The following is a 15,007-nucleotide window of genomic DNA, read 5'->3' on the forward strand; positions in this document are numbered from 1 at the left end:
TAAATAAATATACAAGTATGATATAGCATGTAATGAAAGTAGTTTGTTAGATTATGTATTGATGGATAAAAGGTTGATGCGTAGGCTCCAGGATGTACATATTTATTGAGGGGCAACTGATATATTAGATCATTATTTAGTTGTAGCTACAGTTAGAGTAAGAGGAAGATGGGAAAAGAGGAAGGTGGCAACAACAAGTAAGAGGGAGGTGAAAGTGTATAAACTAAGGGAGGAGGAAGTTTGGGTGAAATATAAGCGACTATTGACAGAAAGATGGGCTAGTGCAAAGATGAGTAGTGGGGGGGTTGAAGAGGGTTGGAATAGTTTTAAAAATGCAGTATTAGAATGTGGGGCAGAAGTTTGTGGTTATAGGAGGGTGGGGGCAGGAGGAAAGAGGAGTGATTGGTGGAATGATGAAGTAAAGGGTGTGATAAAAGAGAAAAAGTGAGCTTATGAGAGATTTTTACAAAGCAGAAGTGTTATAAGAAGAGCAGAGTATATGGAGAGTAAAAGAAAGGTGAAGAGAGTGGTGAGAGAGTGCAAAAGGAGAGCAGATGATAGAGTGAGAGAGGCACTGTCAAGAAATTTTAATGAAAATAAGAAAACATTTTGGAGTGAGTTGAACAAGTTAAGAAAGCCTAGGGAAAGTAAGGATTTGTCAGTTAAAAACAGAGTAGGGGAGTTAGTAGATGGGGAGATGGAGGTATTGGGTAGATGGCGAGAATATTTTGAGGAACTTTTAAATTTATTTATTTATTTATTTATTTATTTAGAAATTTTAGCATACATACAGAGGTACAAAAAAAAATACAGGTAAGAGCAGCATGCCAAAGCCACTTATATGCATAGCATTACGGGCTGGCTTAAAATTAACTTAAGATTTAACTAAGCAATGATGAAATCAGTGATAAGACATTATTGTAAACAGATAACTATAAAGTACAAATGAGTATTACAAAGACAGGTCATATGGTTGCATGCATTGCTGTTCATTCAGTAGAATGGAGTATTCTGTTAGGTAGTGTATTTAAAAAAATAAGAAAGTTAGATTGGGTCCTAGGTTTAACATTTGTGTGATATAATTGTGAGTAACATTTAGGATATACAATTTATATGGTTAAGTTATTCAGTATTTATTTGGTTTTGAGTGAGTAAGTGAACTTTGAGAAGAGACTTGAATTTATAAACAGGTAGTGTTTCTTTTATATTTACAGGTAATGAATTCCAGATTTTAGGGCCTTTTATGTGCATTGAGTTTTTGCATAGCGTGAGATGGACACGAGGAACATCAAAGAGTGATCTGTGCCTTGTGTTATGGTCATGTGTTCTGTTGAGGTTGGCAAGGAGATGTTTGAGGGGAGAGTTAATATCAGAGTTAAGTGTTCTATGTATGTAATAAGTGCAATAATAAGTATGGATGTTTTGTATGGTGAGTAGGTTGAGTGTTTTGAATATTGGTGGAGTGTGCTGCCTGTAGTGAGAATTTGTTATCATTCTAACTGCAGCCTTTTGTTGGGTAATTAGTGGTCTGAGATGGTTAATTGTTGTTGAGCCCCATGCACAAATTCCATAGGTGAGATAGGGGTAAATAAGAGAGTGATAAAGGGTCAGGAGGGCTGACTGTGGAACATAGTACCGTATCTTCGATAGTATGCCTACAGTCTTGGAAATTTTCTTAGAAATTTGTTGTATATGTGTATGAAATTTGAGTCTATTATCGAGGTGGATTCCTAAGAATTTTCCCTCTGTTAGCTTTGTGATAGGTGATCCGTTTATCGTTATGTTAAGAGGTACATCTGTAGCTCTGTTACCAAACTGAATGAAGTAGGTTTTGTCAATGTTTAGTGTAAGTTTGTTAGTCCTCATCCAGGTAGATATTTTCTGTAATTCGGTGTTTACAGTATTGGCTAGCGTGACTGGGCTCGGGTGAGAGAAGACGTATGTGGTGTCATCTGCAAAAAGTGTGGGTTTGAGTAAATGCGAAGCATTTGGTAGGTCATTTATGTATAGGAGAAAGAGAAGAGGGCCAAGGACGCTTCCCTGTGGGACACCAACTGTAATTGGTTGTGCGGAAGAGTTTGCCCCATTTGCGTACACATATTGGCTTCTGTTGCTGAGGTAAGACTTGAGGTAGTTGAGGGAGTGCCCTCTAATACCATAGTGTGACAATTTTACGTGGAGCAAGTCATGGTCAACTGTATCAAAAGCTTTACGTAAGTCAATGAAGATCCCCAGTGGGACTTCTTTTTTCTTTATTGCAGTGTAGAAGAAAGGGAGGCGGTAATTTCATGCACTGGTCATGGAGGTATACCCTCTTTTAGGAATGAAGAAGAGCAGAATGTAAGTGTGGGGGAGGTACGTGAGGCATTACGTAGAATGAAAGGGGGTAAAGCAGCTGGAACTGATGGGATCATGACAGAAATGTTAAAAGCAGGGGGGGATATAGTGTTGGAGTGGTTGGTACTTTTGTTTAATAAATGTATGAAAGAGGGGAAGGTACCTGGGGATTGGCGGAGAGCATGTAAAGTCCCTTTATGTAAAGGGAAAGGGGACAAAAGAGATTGTAAAAATTATAGAGGAATAAGTTTACTGAGCATACCAGGAAAAGTGTATGGTAGGGTTATAATTGAAAGAATTAGAGGTAAGACAGAATGTAGGATTGCGGATGAGCAAGGAGGTTTCAGAGTGGGTAGGGGATGTGTAGATCAAGTGTTCACATTGAAGCATTTATGTGAACAGTATTTAGATAAAGGTAGGGAAGTTTTTATTGCATTTATGGATTTAGAAAAGGCATATGATAGAGTGGATAGAGGAGCAATGTGGCAGATGTTGCAAGGATATGGAATAGGTGGTAAGTTATTAAATGCAGTAAAGAGTTTTTATGAGGATAGTGAGGCTCAGGTTAGGGTGTGTAGAAGAGAGGGAGACTACTTCCCGATAAAAGTAGGTCTTAGACAGGGATGTGTAATGTCACCATGGTTGTTTAATATATTTATAGATGGGGTTGTAAAAGAAGTAAATGCTAGGGTGTTTGGGAGAGGGGTGGGATTAAATTATGGGGAATCAAATACAAAATGGGAATTGACACAGTTACTTTTTGCTGATGATACTGTGCTTATGGGAGATTCTAAGAAAAATTGCAAAGGTTAGTGGATGAGTTTGGGAATGTGTGTAAAGGTAGAAAGTTGAAAGTGAACATAGAAAAGAGTCAGGTGATGAGGGTATCAAATGATTTAGATAAAGAAAAACTTGATATCAAATTGGGGAGGAGGAGTATGGAAGAAGTGAATGTTTTCAGATACTTGGGAGTTGACGTGTCGGCGGATGGATTTATGAAGGATGAGGTTAATCATAGAATTGATGAGGGAAAAAAGGTGAGTGGTGCGTTGAGATATATGTGGAGTCAAAAAACGTTATCTATGGAGGCAAAGAAGGGAATGTATGAAAGTATAGTAGTACCAACACTCTTATAAGCTTGGGTGGTAAATGCAACAGCGAGGAGAGCAATGTGTGGTGTAAATATTATGCAGAAGATTCGGAGTGTGGAAATTAGGAGAAGGTGTGGAGTTAATAAAAGTATTAGTCAGAGGGCAGAAGAGGGGTTGTTGAGGTGGTTTGGTCATTTAGAGAGATAGGATCAAAGTAGAATGACATGGAAAGCATATACATGTAAATCTATAGGGGAAGGAAGGTGGGGTAGGGGTCGTCCTCGAAAGGGTTGGAGAGAGGGGGTAAAGGAGGTTTTGTGGGCAAGGGGCTTGGACTTCCAGCAGGCGTGTGTGTGTGTGTTAGATAGGAGTGAATGGAGGCGAATGGTACTTGGGACCTGACGAATCTGTTGGTGTGTGAGCAGGGTAATATTTAGTGAAGGGATTCAGGGAAACTGGTTATTTTCATATAGTTGGACTTGAGTCCTGGAAATGGGAAGTACAATGCCTGCACTTTAAAGGAGGGGTTTGGAATACAGTTGACCCCCGCATACCGTTGGCATCACATAACGTTAAATCCACATAGCGATACATTTTATCACTAAAATTTTGCCTCGCATAGCGCTAAAAAACTCGCTCAACGCTATTCGTCCGAGACGTGTCTATGTGAGGCCTGAGCCAGCCTCACATGTTCCGCCGGTGGCATTATTTACAAGCCAGCCTCCGCGGTAACATCCAAGCATACAATCGGAACATTTCATATTATAACAGCATTTTTTGTGATTTTATCTGCAAAATAAGTGACCATGGGCCCCAAGAAAGCTTCTAGTGCCAACCCTGTGGTAAAAAGGGTGAGAAATATTATCGAAATACTGTGGTACCATGGTCAACTGCAGATGCTGCTTCTGCTGTAGCACTGTCAGCTGCTGCTGCTGCTGTAGCACCGTCAGCTGCTGCTACTTCTGTAGCACCATCAGCTGCTGCTGCTGCTGTAGCACTGTCAGCTGCTGCTGTAGCACCGTCAGCTGCTGCTGCTGCTGTACCACCGTCAGCTGCTGCTGCTGCTGTAGTACCGTCTGCTGCTGCAATAGCACCGTTTGCTGCTGCTGCTGTAGCACCGTCAGCTGCTGCTGTACCACCGTCAGCTGCTGCTGCTGCTGCTGTAGTACCGTCTGCTGCTGCTGTAGCACCATCTGCTGCTGCTGTAGCACTGTCAGCTGCTGCTGTAGCACTGTCAGCTGCTGCTGTAGCACTGTCAGCTGCTGCTGTAGCACTGTCAGCTGCTGCTGCTGCTTTTGTAGCACCGTTGTTCGTGTGGCTTATTGAGAATACCAAGAAACAATTAACCCCAGAGGGTTAGCCACCCAGGATAACCCAAAATAGTCAGTGTCATCGAAGACTGTCTAACTTATTTCCATTGGGGTCCTTAATCTTGTCTCCCAGGATGCAACCCACACTAGTCGACTAACACCCAGGTGAACAGGGAAAAATGCCTGGAACTAGTGCTCATATTGGTGAATTTAAAGCCAGCAAAGGTTAGTTTGAGACATTTAAGAATCGTAGTGGCATACACAGTGTGATAAGGCCTGTTCTGGAAGAAAATGCCAAACAGGACCTACAGTACTCAGGAGGAAAAGGCACTCCCATGACACAGTGTCTCATCAGTCATTGCTGCATCTTCAATAAAGGTAAGCATCATTTATTCTTCATTTAGTAGAGTAGTACATGCACAATATATATTGTGCATGTACTACTCTACTATTGTGCATGTATCCTTCTCTTTGTGTGCAGGAAAATGTATATTTCATGTGGTAAAAATATTTTTTTCATACTTTTGGGTGTCTTGCACGGATTAATTTGATTTCCATTATTTCTTATGGGGAAAATTCATTCGCATAACGATAATTTCGCATAACAATGAGCTCTCAGGAACAGATTAATATCGTTATGCGGGGGTCCACTGTATTGGCAGTTTGGAGGGATATGGTGTGTATCTTTATACGTATATGATTCTAAACTGTTGTATTCTGAACACCTCTGCAAAAACAGTGATAATGTGTGAGTGTGGTGAAAGTGTTGAATGATGATGAAAGCATTTTCTTTTTGGGGATTTTCTTTCTTTTTTGGGTCACCCTGCCTCGGTGGGAGACGGCCGACTTGTTGAAAAAAAAAAAAATCAATTTCTGAAGGGTGTCTTGATATTATGAATTTGAGTGAATGTTAACCATGCTTTCTAAAATGTGACTTTATACTTTAACTCTTATGCTGTCCATCATGTACTAGTATGTCATAGTGATCAGTATTCATGGTGTACTAATACGCATAATTCATAGTTCCTTCAAATTTGCTGCATGTGCCAAATTTTGGCATAGACAAGAGAGAATGGGTCTGTGTGGTGAGTGTGCTTAGTTTAAAAATAATTCCTGCCCACATAATGCATGGTGGGAACAGATAGCCTTTGACCCTGACTTGGTCTGGGACCTGGCCCTGGGGCATTAAATTTTGGAACATTCTCCAGGTAAGTAGATTCTGTGTTTGAGTTAAAATAGTAACTCTGGGTTGTTTTCAGGGTAGTTTTATTAGCTGTTGCTTGGTGCCAACAAACAGACAATATGTGAAGGTTTTGGTCAGTTTTGGGCAATTTTTCTGGGAATAGGTAAGGGACCCTCACTCTTCTGCAGTCTTTTATGGGTTTTTTCATAAGTCTCCATCTATTATTGAGATGCGTAAACTAGGACCAAGCATTCTTGGTTGTTATTAGCCAAGAAATAAGGAAAACATCTATTACTTTGTGTGATGGATTCAAAGTGGAGGGCAAGTGTTATATAGGAGAGGCCTGGAGACATGATTAATGAACAGAAGACAGGTTGCTATACTGGCTGGAATAATTACAGTGTTTATTTTGAATTCTGTTTCCTAATTGAAATTTGTTGAAAATAGTGTAAAATTGGCAAAATTTTTTAATTCTGATTGCTTTAAAGGATAGGTTTTTTGGTTGAATGGTTGTCATCTTGTGATCAATGGATAGTATGGAAGGACTATTAGTGTAATAGCTAGGAATTGTTGGCCTGGTTTGAGTAGAATAATTGACTTAACATAATCCCTAAAAGTGTACAAAATCCCTGTTGCATAGTGTTTCCTGGCCTCCAACTTCACTCCTCTGCCGTTCCGTAAATATTATGTCAACTTTTGCATTCTTGGTGTCATTGCCTTTAGAAAAAAGGTCCCCTATCATTTTTAAAGATAAAGTATTGTTTCCAAACTTGTGGACACAGAAGGAGCTTTCAATTTGAGGAGTGTACTTGCAAATAAAATTTTTATTTCTTTGCATTGTATACAATGTGAGATTTTTTTTCAACACTTTGGCTGTCTCCCACTGAGGCAGGGTGACCCAAAATAGAAAGAACACTTTCACCATCATTCACACAATATCACTGTGTGATATTGTGTGAATGATGGTAAGTTTTATTTGTATGAAGTCAGGTTGGGAAGTATGGGTAGCCAGGAAGGGCAGCCCTCACCACCCCACCCACACATAATGTAAACAAACCAGATGAATGCATCTGGTTTTTGCCACAAGTCCTTCAAGTTGCCTGGCTACCACAAGTCCTACAGGTTGCCTGGCTACCACAAGTCCTACAGGTTGCCTGGCTACCACAAGTCCTACAGGTTGCCTGGCTACCACAAGTCCTACAGGTTGCCTGGCTACCACAAGTCCTACAGGTTGCCTGGCTACCACAAGTCCTACAGGTTGCCTGGCTACCACAAGTCCTACAGGTTGCCTGGCTACCACAAGTCCTACAGGTTGCCTGGCTACCACAAGTCCTACAGGTTGCCTGGCTACCACAAGTCCTACAGGTTGCCTGGCTACCACAAGTCCTACAGGTTGCCTGGCTACCACAAGTCCTACAGGTTGCCTGGCTACCACAAGTCCTACAGGTTGCCTGGCTACCACAAGTCCTACAGGTTGCCTGGCTACCACAAGTCCTACAGGTTGCCTGGCTACCACAAGTCCTACAGGTTGCCTGGCTACCACAAGTCCTACAGGTTGCCTAGCTACCACAAGTCCTACAGGTTGCCTAGCTACCACAAGTCCTACAGGTTGCCTAGCTACCACAAGTCCTACAGGTTGCCTGGCTACCACAAGTCCTACAGGTTGCCTAGCTACCACAAGTCCTACAGGTTGCCTGGCTACCACAAGTCCTACAGGTTGCCTGGCTACCACAAGTCCTACAGGTTGCTTGGCTACCACAAGTCCTACAAGTTGCCTGGCTACCATAAGTTGCCTGTCTACCACAAGTCCTACAAGTCACCTGGCTACCACAAGTCCTACAAGTCACCTGGCTACCACAAGTCCTACAAGTCACCTGGCTACCACATCTCATATTTATGTTAATTTATTCTACTGTGGGGTGTATTTAGATGGATTAAGCAAAATGTCTGTATTAACATTTTATACGATATTTAATGCTCCTTAGAGTGATTATTATTGTGTTATTATTAATATGGCATCTTCAAGACTAATAAGACATTCTTAGTGATTTTAACCCTTTCAGGGTCCAGAGGCCAAATTTTAAAGTTGTGCCCCAGTGTCCAAGAAATTTAAAAAAAAAAAAATTTGTTATTTTTTCTTATGAAATAGTAGAGAATCTATTTCTGAAGGTAATAAAACAAAAAGTACGAAATTTGCTGGAAATTGACGAAATTATGCTCTCGCGAATTTTGATGTGTCAGCGATATTTACGAATCGGCGATTTTGCCGACTTTGACTCCCATTTTAGGCCAATTACATTATTCCAGTCGATCAAATTCTTAGCTATTTCACTAGTATTACTTCTATCGATTGTGCACAAGAAATCGCCCAGTCAACTGTTTCAACTACAAAATAAAGTGATCGGAAATTGGTAATTTGGCCAATTTAACACAAAGATCAAAATATTCCAATTTCAAAATAGGGTCCAGGATAAACAATGCAGGCATTCCTGGCGCTAAACTAACATTTCCTCTGTTCATTAGTTATGTTTTCAGGCTTTACAAATGAATTCCATTTTTATTTTTTATTCACATAATGAATTTTTATTCAAACCAAAAAATAGAAGATTTACTGTTATGCAATATTGTAATAATTGTTTAAATATCATCATCACATTTGTGAATGTGTATTAGACCCACCAGCTGGTGTGTATTAGACGTGTGAGGTCGTTTGTTTACTCTTGAACATCGACAAAAATTTAACATTTTCGCTACTTTGAGCTCAGTTTCAAGCCATTTCCAGTACTAAAACCAATCAGAATCATATCTACTTCTGTAATATATCTTCCATTCTATCAAATGAGACCAAGAAATCGCAAATACAACTATAAAAAACATATGAAAAAACACTGCAAAGTCGCTGTTTTAATCGAAAATCATGGTCTCAGTTTTTTTTTCTCTCATTATACACTGTGTGCTGGAGGATTTGTTTTATGTGGTGCACACACATTTAGGCCCAAATTTACCACTCACAGCTTATCAGAGTGAGCTGAGCTCATGGCGTAGATCTACGGTTTGGACCCTGAACGTAAAGCTGTAGATCTACGGCACGGACCCTGAGAGGGTTAATGTGTACCTGCATGCCAGCACAGTGTGTAAGTTTACTTAGGTACAGGTACACATACGTATAATTATCAGTTATAATAATAATGTAGGTATGTAGTCCACCTGGGCTACATACCTACACGATATTTAATGTGACCCAGAGCCATATTATTACCATCGCATGACATGTTCGCTGAGTTTAATCGTTTCTAGCAACTACCTTTAGATGTCATCATAAACAAAGGGAGAAGTAATGAATAATTCATGCCGAGAATTGTAAACAAAAGCGTCCTTTATTAAGGGGAGTGACGTAATGTTTTCCCTCCGCTCGGTTACCACACCTCCGTAGTATATAAACAAAATGTTTATATGTTATGTAGCATGTTACTTATATAATTTTGAAGAAAATATAATAGATATGTGTGCCTCTGGCAAGACAGTGATAGTGTAAATGATGGTGAGTGTACAGTAGTACCTTGGTACTTGAATGGCTCCCAACTCGAACCATTTGGTATTCGAACACTTTGTTCGGTAAAAAATTTTCTCAGTAGTCGACCATTTGCTCAACACTCAACCAAACAAACACGACCTGCCAGAACTTTGCTGTAGACTATTTTGTGTTTCTTCACATTTTTTGGCGTTTTTTATATTATTTGTATAAATAAGTCACCATGGGGCGTAAGAAGATTAGTGATAACAGCGAACCATAAGGAATAATTTACATTATTCCTTATGGTTGTATTCTTGGTTTCTTGGTCTCATTTGATAGAATGGAAGATATAGTACAGAAATAGAAATGATTTTGATTGGTTTCAGGATTGAAAATAGCTTGAAATTGAGCTCAAAGCAGCAGAAATGTTCGATTTTTGCCGATATTCACAAGTAAACAAATCACGTCACTCTGGTGGATCTAATATGCATTCACGAATGCACTGATGTTATTATTAAAATATTACATGACAGTAAATCTTATATTTTTTGTGAGAAAAATTCAAAATGGAATTCATGTGTAAAGCCTGAGAATGTAATTAATGAACAGGAATGCATCTGCATTGTTTATTCTAAACCATATTTTGAAATTGGAATATTTTGAAATTTATGTGAAATTGGCCAAATTACCAATTTCTGCTCACTTTATTGGATAGTTGAAATAGTTCAATGGGCAATTTCTTGTGCTCAGTCAATAAAATGGAAGACATACTAGTGAAATAGCTAAGAATTTGGTCAGTTGAAACAATGTAATTAGCCTAAAATAGGGCTCAGTGGGCAAATCGCCAATGCGTAAATATCACTGATGCAGCAGAATTCACAAAGGTGTAATTATGTCAGTTTTCCATCAAATATTGTAGTTTTTGTTTTATTGCCTCCAGAAAAAAATTCTCTACCATTTCATAAGAAAAAATAACAATTTTATTTTTTAAATTCTTGGATATTGTGTACAGATTTTAGGTCGGGGATCTGGACAGTGAAAGGGTTAAATCCAAAATAAATTTATCCAGGAAATACAGTGTACTTAAAAATAACAAACAAGTCTGTAATTTTTAAGATCTGAAATGCATTAAACTGCCATCTATTAAATGAAGGTTTTACTGTACTCAGCTATTTTTGTAAATGCAATTTTTTTTATAACTTAACTCTGTGTTTTTCAGGGCGGTGAGAGGAAGTCATATATTAATAGACAGTATAGGTCGGGTAGCACTGAGTGGGTTGCGTCACAGCACCTGCATCATGGACAGCACCAGACTGCAGAAAACCGTCCATTGTTATCCTCCCCAGGCACGCTACAATCTTAACTGGGCCAGTCCTGAGCTGCTTGCACAGGTGAGGTCTCTTTGTAGCACCAGCACCAGTCTTATCTCTCTTCCTCTCTTCTTATCTATGTTGAAATGGCAGAGTATTTTGCCAGTCTTTGTGTTGGCTGTGTAGGCCTGAAGGCTACTGGCAGCAACAGTCTGGTTGATCAGGCAGTCAGCAAGGAAGTCTGACCTCAAGCTAGGCTGCATGTGTAGGAAAGAAACCTTGAAAGCAGTCACAGGTATGTACTGGACATGTGGTGGCATGCTCCTAGTCACAGATATGTACTAAAAAATAAAGAATAAAGGTTTTATTTCTTTGCAAAGGTTACATTGTGTAATTACAATTTTGATTTGTTAAGTACAAAGAAAGTCACCATCATGCTGGGACATTTCAGGCAGACTAATCCTAGTACATAATAGCTACTTAAGTCTAGACAAGATAAGAGTGGTTAACTTTTTAATGAACCTTTATTTTATCTTAATACTAATGTGAGGTAGTCAGGGTGGAGGTTTATAAGAATAATCTTGCTGTTGCACATAATACAAACAATATTACAAATAATGGTTCAAACAGTAATATTTTATGGATTAACATCTGCTAATTAGAGGTCATTTGCTGCTTCTGTCAACAAACCGGCTGTATCCCACTGAGGCAGGGTGACCCAAAAAGAAAAACAAAAGTTTCTCTTTCTAATTTTAGTAATATATACAGGAGAAGGGGGTTACTAGCCCCTTGCTCCTAGCATTTTAGTCACCTCTTATGACACGCATGGCTTACAAAGGAAGAATTCTGTTCCACTTCCCCATGGAGATAGGAAATAAGCAAGAACTAATAAGAAAATAGAAGAAAACTCAGAAGGGTATATGTATATATATGCTTGTACATGCATGTATTTTTTTTTTATTTTTTTTTATTATCACACTGGCCGATTCCCACCAAGGCAGGGTGGCCCGAAAAAGAAAAACTTTCACCATCATTCACTCCATCACTGTCTTGCCAGAAGGGTGCTTTACACTACAGTTTTTAAACTGCAACATTAACACCCCTCCTTTAGAGTGCAGCACTGTACTTCCCATCTCCAGGACTCAAGTCCGGCCTGCCGGTTTCCCTGAACCCCTTCATAAATGTTACTTTGCTCACACTCCAACAGCACGTCAAGTATTAAAAACCATTTGTCTCCATTCACTCCTATCAAACACGCTCACGCATGCCTGCTGGAAGTCCAAGCCCCTCGCACACAAAACCTCCTTTACCCCCTCCCTCCAACCTTTCCTAGGCCGACCCCTACCCCGCCTTCCTTCCACTACTGACTAATACACTCTTGAAGTATTTATAGCATGACCTAAATGTAAGTAGAAATATCAAGACGGTCCTGAAATCTCGCATATTTATGAGACAAAAAAAGACACCAGCAATCCTACTATCATATAAAACATTTACAGACTTTCGTTTTACACTCACTTTGCAGGACGGTAGTACCTCCCTGAAAGGTTGCTGTCTACCAACCTACTACCTAGGACTAGAGGTCATATAATATTTGGAAGAGCTGCTTCAAACTGATTAGAAGTTGTTTTGGTTGGTTTGGTTAGTATTGAGAGATGAGATGATTTTTAAGCATAACCCTAAATTTCTTTGTAGTTGGGGTTCCTTTATTGGTTCAGGTAGTGAATTCCAGATCTTCGGGCCCTTTTTGTGCATTGCATTTTTCCATGGTGTGAGACTGACACGAGGGATGTCGAAGAGTGCCTTGTGCCTTGTATTGTGACTGTGTGTTCTGTTGTAGCTATCAAGGAGAGGTTTAAGTGGATGGTTTATATTGGAGTTTAATGTTCTGTATATATAGCAGGCACAATAATATGAGTGTGTGTCTCATACATTTAGTAGGTTCAGGCTTTTGAAAAGTGGTGGGGTGTGTTGTCTGGCACAGGAGCTGGTAATCATCTGCACAACAGTTTTTTGTTGGGTTATTAAAGGTTTAGGTGGTTGGCTGTGGTTGATCCCCAGGCACAAATGCCATAGGTGAAGTAGGGATATATTAACCCGTTAAACTGTCCAAACATAGATCTACGCTCTTACCGCTAGTGCTTCGAACGTAGACCTGTGTTTTATTTATCCTGCCTCCAAATTTGGCACGATTTGCCTGAGATGTCAGGTCAGCGTTGATTGGGTCTTGACACTCGGTGTGTGCAGTATTAAAAAAATATGGGACCACTTAGTACCTTATGGGAGCACCATTTCAATTGAGTGCCAGTTAGAGCAAACAGCGCGGCAAACACCAAGGATTCGCTGATGTCATGTTGTATTAACACTCCCTTTTTAAGAGGCAAGTGATGTTGACCCTGAGTTTAGGGGCTTTGAGGTGAATGTGGCCACAAGTGGTCGCAGAAATATCAAAAACCTTGATAATAACCCATGTGCAACACCCTTTCAGTTTTGGTACCACTGGTAGTGTCGTCTAAAAGAAACAATCCCAGAACGTGTAATACGTGTTCGGCCAGCCACCGGCTGGCTGGCCAGTGGCTGGCTAGCTGATTGGCTGTCTCTGTCTGTCTGTCTGTCTGTCTGTCTGTCTGTCTGTCTGTCTGTCTGTATCTATCTCTCTCTGTCTATCACTTTCTCTGTCTCTGTCTATTTGTCTCTATCTCACAGGTACACATACGTAAATACAGTTAAACATAGTGTGAATTACCTAGGATAACCGAAAAAATCCAGACACAGTGCTATACTGTGCTTGTAGATATAATGCATAATAAGCATGACTGGCAACTGGCAAGTAATATGCACTTTCACTTGTTCAGGAATAAGATATGATCGTGTGTAATACCAGTTGGTTCATGAGCAACTTTGAGACAAGAGACAAGTAGACAGAAAGACACACACAAGCAGACAGACAGAATGACACACACACACAGGCAGACAGAAAGACAGACACACACTCAGGCAGACAGAAAGCCGGATAAACAGACATAGCTAGACAGACAGACAGACATGTTTATGTGTAACAGTGAAAGCAAATAGCCAGGGTTCCATGTAGCAGTGTATGATCATCGTGTCACTCCACTGCTTACCCTGTCAGCAGTTTAACACTCATCTTAACACCATGCTTCGAGGAGTTACATGTATGCTCCAGTGTGTCTAAAACATTGCTGGGACCTATAAATACTTTGTATATATTCCTGACCAAGGCAGGTGTAAATGTTCACCTGTCAGTGTGTTAGTGACAATTTGAGTACAATTTCGGTACCTAATGTTAGTGTCAGAACTACTATAAATTGTAATTATCAGAACATAAAAATTATATAAAATAATATAAAAACTAGTGAAAAGGTATACTGGCAACACTTCTGCAAGCAGCAGGACTCCATGTTGCCATCAGGTGAGCATCTATTGCCAACATCACAGTCTTATATCTCAGTAAGTACTGGTCCTAAAATTTTTTTTTGGTCTTATTACACACAGAAAATTGCCCTTTTTGATTTAAAAAAAAAGGATTTTTTTTTTTTTCAAAATATTCGGAGCACTGGGCGAGCGAATGTAGATCTACATTTGGACAGTTAACAGGTTAAAGAGTGGTATAGGGTAAGGAGTGTCATTTGGGGTACATTATACCATATCTTGGAAAGGATGGTCTACTGATTTGGAAATTTTCTTGAATATATGCTGGATGTGAGAATGAAATTTAATGTTACAATCAAGGTGATGACCTAGAAATTTACCCTCAGTGTGTCTTGTGATGGGGGAACCATTTATCGATATATTAAGTTGGATATTTAAGGCTCTGTTTCCAAAGAGCATGAAGTATGTTTTGTCTATGTAGAAAGTGAGTTTGTTGGTCATCATCCAAGTACATATATATATATTTTTAGCAGCTCGTTGTTTACAGTGTTTCTAAGTATAGCTGGGTTTGAGTGAGAGTAGACATTAGTAGTGTCATCTGCAATTAGAACTGGTTTAAGGAATTGAGATGCATTGGGGAGATCATTGATCTAGATGAGAAAGAGGAGTAGGTCTAGGATACTACCCTGGGGCACTCACAGCTACAGGCTGGATAGTGGAGTTGACTCCACTATCCAGCCAGACTGTTGTCTATTGTTAAGATAAGATTTTAGGTAACTGAGAGAATGTCCTCTGATGCCATAATTATTTAGTTTTAGGTGCAGGAGATTGTGGTCCACTTTATCAAATGCTTTCCATAGGTCAGTGAA

The 15,007-nt window shown here is 39.7% G+C and overlaps 1 protein-coding gene across 1 annotated transcript in view; it reads left to right on the plus strand.

Moving 5' to 3' along the window:
- Stlk (Ste20-like kinase) overlaps positions 1–15,007 on the plus strand; it is a gene marked incomplete in the record, with an annotated part of 179,338 nt that overhangs the window by 108,817 nt on the left and 55,514 nt on the right. Inside the window, 1 exon segment of the mRNA XM_053800467.2 lies at positions 10,655–10,826. Within this exon segment, the coding sequence (XP_053656442.2) occupies positions 10,655–10,826 (172 nt within the window).

This window comes from Cherax quadricarinatus, chromosome 3 (assembly GCF_038502225.1).
Source record: "Cherax quadricarinatus isolate ZL_2023a chromosome 3, ASM3850222v1, whole genome shotgun sequence".
In the NCBI taxonomy this organism is placed as follows: domain Eukaryota; kingdom Metazoa; phylum Arthropoda; class Malacostraca; order Decapoda; family Parastacidae; genus Cherax; species Cherax quadricarinatus.